The 2,795-nt window shown below is 28.1% G+C and overlaps 1 protein-coding gene across 1 annotated transcript; it reads right to left on the bottom strand.

Moving 5' to 3' along the window:
- Positions 1-202: 202 nt before the first annotated feature.
- LOC136090495 (uncharacterized) lies at positions 203-1,631 on the bottom strand. The gene is made up of 3 exons (XM_065817195.1): positions 1,409-1,631; positions 1,200-1,321; positions 203-1,132 (listed from the first exon to the last, which is right to left on the bottom strand). The coding sequence occupies exons 1-3, from the start codon at positions 1,629-1,631 to the stop codon at positions 203-205; spliced, it is 1,275 nt and encodes a 424-aa protein (XP_065673267.1).
- Between the last annotated feature and the right edge of the window lie 1,164 nt (positions 1,632-2,795).

Below are 2,795 nucleotides of genomic sequence, written 5' to 3'. Positions count from 1 at the left end.
AAAAATAAAAAAAAATTATGTGACAGATTAACCACGTTTTTTTAAAATTCACATTGCTGACTTAAAACACACTTAAATTCACATTGGTCATGATTATAAAAAAACTTATTTTTTCCATTTTATTCGATCCTTAAGGCGGGTCCTGGGCCAAAAATTTTTAACCTATAAGCCTTCCATAATCTCTATAATTTTTCAAGTTAAGCTATAATTTCATAACTGAAATCTCATTGAGGTCCAACGCATAATCATAAATTACTCCTATTAAATCAGACTTATTATCAACCCATAAGTTGAACGAATTATGATACCCATACCACTTAACTAATGATTTGTTTTTAAGTTTGCGAACAACTTTTTCAATCCTAAATATATTTTGATACGTTTTTTGCATTTCTTGTTCATAAAAAGTACCTTGTATTTCTTCATTATTATCGTCAGTTAATTTATACGTTGGTGGATCTGTGAACTGAACTTGTGACACTGTAAAAACTTTTTCAGTCCATCTCGGTGTGTATCCTTTCTCAAACGTTGCTTTCTTTTTAGTTATCCTAACTCTATCACCAATTGAAAACTTTGATCTAGGTCTTTCAGACCCATATGAAATTACAGACTCTGATTGTACATTTCTATTTAGGTTGAACCAAACAATATTTTCATTCTTTTTATCGCTAGCTTCAACTGGTGTCATTTTAATGAAAGAATGCTTTGTGTTGTTGTATTTATTTACCATTTCCTCTGAGACGCCAATATATTTTCTATTAGAATTAGCAGAAAAGTACTTAAACATTTTATCTATCATTGTTCTATTCCATCGTTCAACTACACAACTTTTTTCTTTATTTTCAGTTGAGTATAACTCAACACCTAGCGCTTTAACATGCTTATTATAAAATTCTAAGCCTTTCTCTACCCATATTTGTTGACACTTTCTTTCGTGGAAGATTTTATTTAAAGCATTAGCAACATCAACTCCAGTTTTACTCTTCAGTGGAACAATCCATCCATACTTCGAAAAAACATCAATCACCATTAATAAGTATTTTATACCGTCATCGAATTTTGAGAAAGATTGCATGTCAACTAAATCAGCAGCCCATATTTCATCGATTCCATTTACAATCACTTTCTTTTTCTGAAATGTTTTACAACTGGTTTATGAAGTTCGTGTGCAAGTTCGTCAGTCCATTTCAGGTCTTTACCCTTTTCTTTTTCTTTGATCGTTTGTATTTTTTTTGAGTAGTTTTAATACCTAAGTCATATGGGTCTGAAAGACCTAATTCATATGGGTGTGAAAGACCTAAATCATATGGGTCTGAAAGACCTAATTCATATGGGTGTTAAAGACCTAACCCAAACTTTGCTTTAGAGGATATAATAGGTTTTATAATATCTTGTTAAATTTTTTCACGTATTGTTGGATTTTTTATAGAATCCATTTCTTTGATCATAATTTTATCGGCTTTATTTCTATTTGCAGTATCATCGAAGTATTTATAAGTAAGATCGTGATGGTAAGATGCATTATCAACTCTATCTATAGGTTTATTCCATTCTTTATATGAGTCAGTAGAAGTAAATCGTTTATCTAAATTAGTGCCTGGACCAGCAAAGTTCATTCCAGGTAAATGCATTTCACCTGGAAACTTCGACCATGGTAATTATATTTTTTTAGTTTTTGAATTAATTAAACTCACTAAATCTCCTCCTTTTTTGATGATGCAAATTGAGTTTTTGTTGTTCCACAAATAGCGCAAGTTCCACGTACCATATTTCTATTGTTTTTACTCACAACATTATAAAAGTTTAGTGTATTTGTTTTGTTTCTACATTTGACACAGTATATTTTTATATATAAAAAAAAATCTTGTATATAAAAATGGATATTATAGATTTGTCATGGAAAGTAAAAAATAAGCGAAGTAATAACAAGTTGTTACCAAAAAGTATAAATAATAAGTAGTCTAAATAATAAGTAATTATTGTTGGAAAGTCGGGTTGTGGAAAAACTACTTTATTATTAAATCTACTTTTAAGACCTGATTATAATAATTTACAAGTTTTTGGAAAGTCTCTTTTTCAACCAGAATTCAAAATATTAAAAACTCTTTTGAAAAGAAATTATTAATGAACTATTTAAGTGACAAGACCAAATAGAAAAATTAAATGCAAATCCAGATTTTGTAATTGAAGAAGTTTCAAAAAATTTGAAAGATAAAGCAGATATGAAGTGTAAGTTTTTTGAAACAGATGAAGATGTACCAAATCCTGAGGATCTTGATATTAACAAGAATAATTTGATGATATTTGATGATTTGCAATTAACAAAGCAAAATAAGTGTGAAAAATATTATATAAGAGGAAGACATAGTAATGTAGATTGTTTCTATCTTGCACAAAATTATTTTATGTTACCTAGACAAAATGCCAATTTTATTTGCTTATTTCCTCAAGATGCAAAGAATTTAAGTCATATTTATAGAGATCATGTTTCTAGTGATATGAACGAAGATTTTTTTTTTTTAGTATTGTATTTGCCGATTGAAAATAATTTACACTCGTAATTTATAAAAACAAATATTTACATGACTGGGGCTTGAAGAAGACAAAATTCATCTTATCATTAAGCCCCCCCCCCCCCCAAAAAAAAATGCATATTCATCAAATAAAATATTTTAACAAAATGCAAAAAATAAAATATATAACGTTTAAAATATTTAGTAATTCAAAGAGTATTTATATTTAAGAACTGATTAGTAAAATAAGATGATATAGAAGTATTAATATTACAAAAAGAA

Source organism: Hydra vulgaris, chromosome 14 (assembly GCF_038396675.1).
Source record: "Hydra vulgaris chromosome 14, alternate assembly HydraT2T_AEP".
Classification (NCBI taxonomy): Eukaryota; Metazoa; Cnidaria; class Hydrozoa; order Anthoathecata; family Hydridae; genus Hydra; species Hydra vulgaris.
The sequence above is the reverse complement of the archived record's forward strand: the minus strand, read 5'-3'. Positions and strand labels throughout refer to the sequence as shown.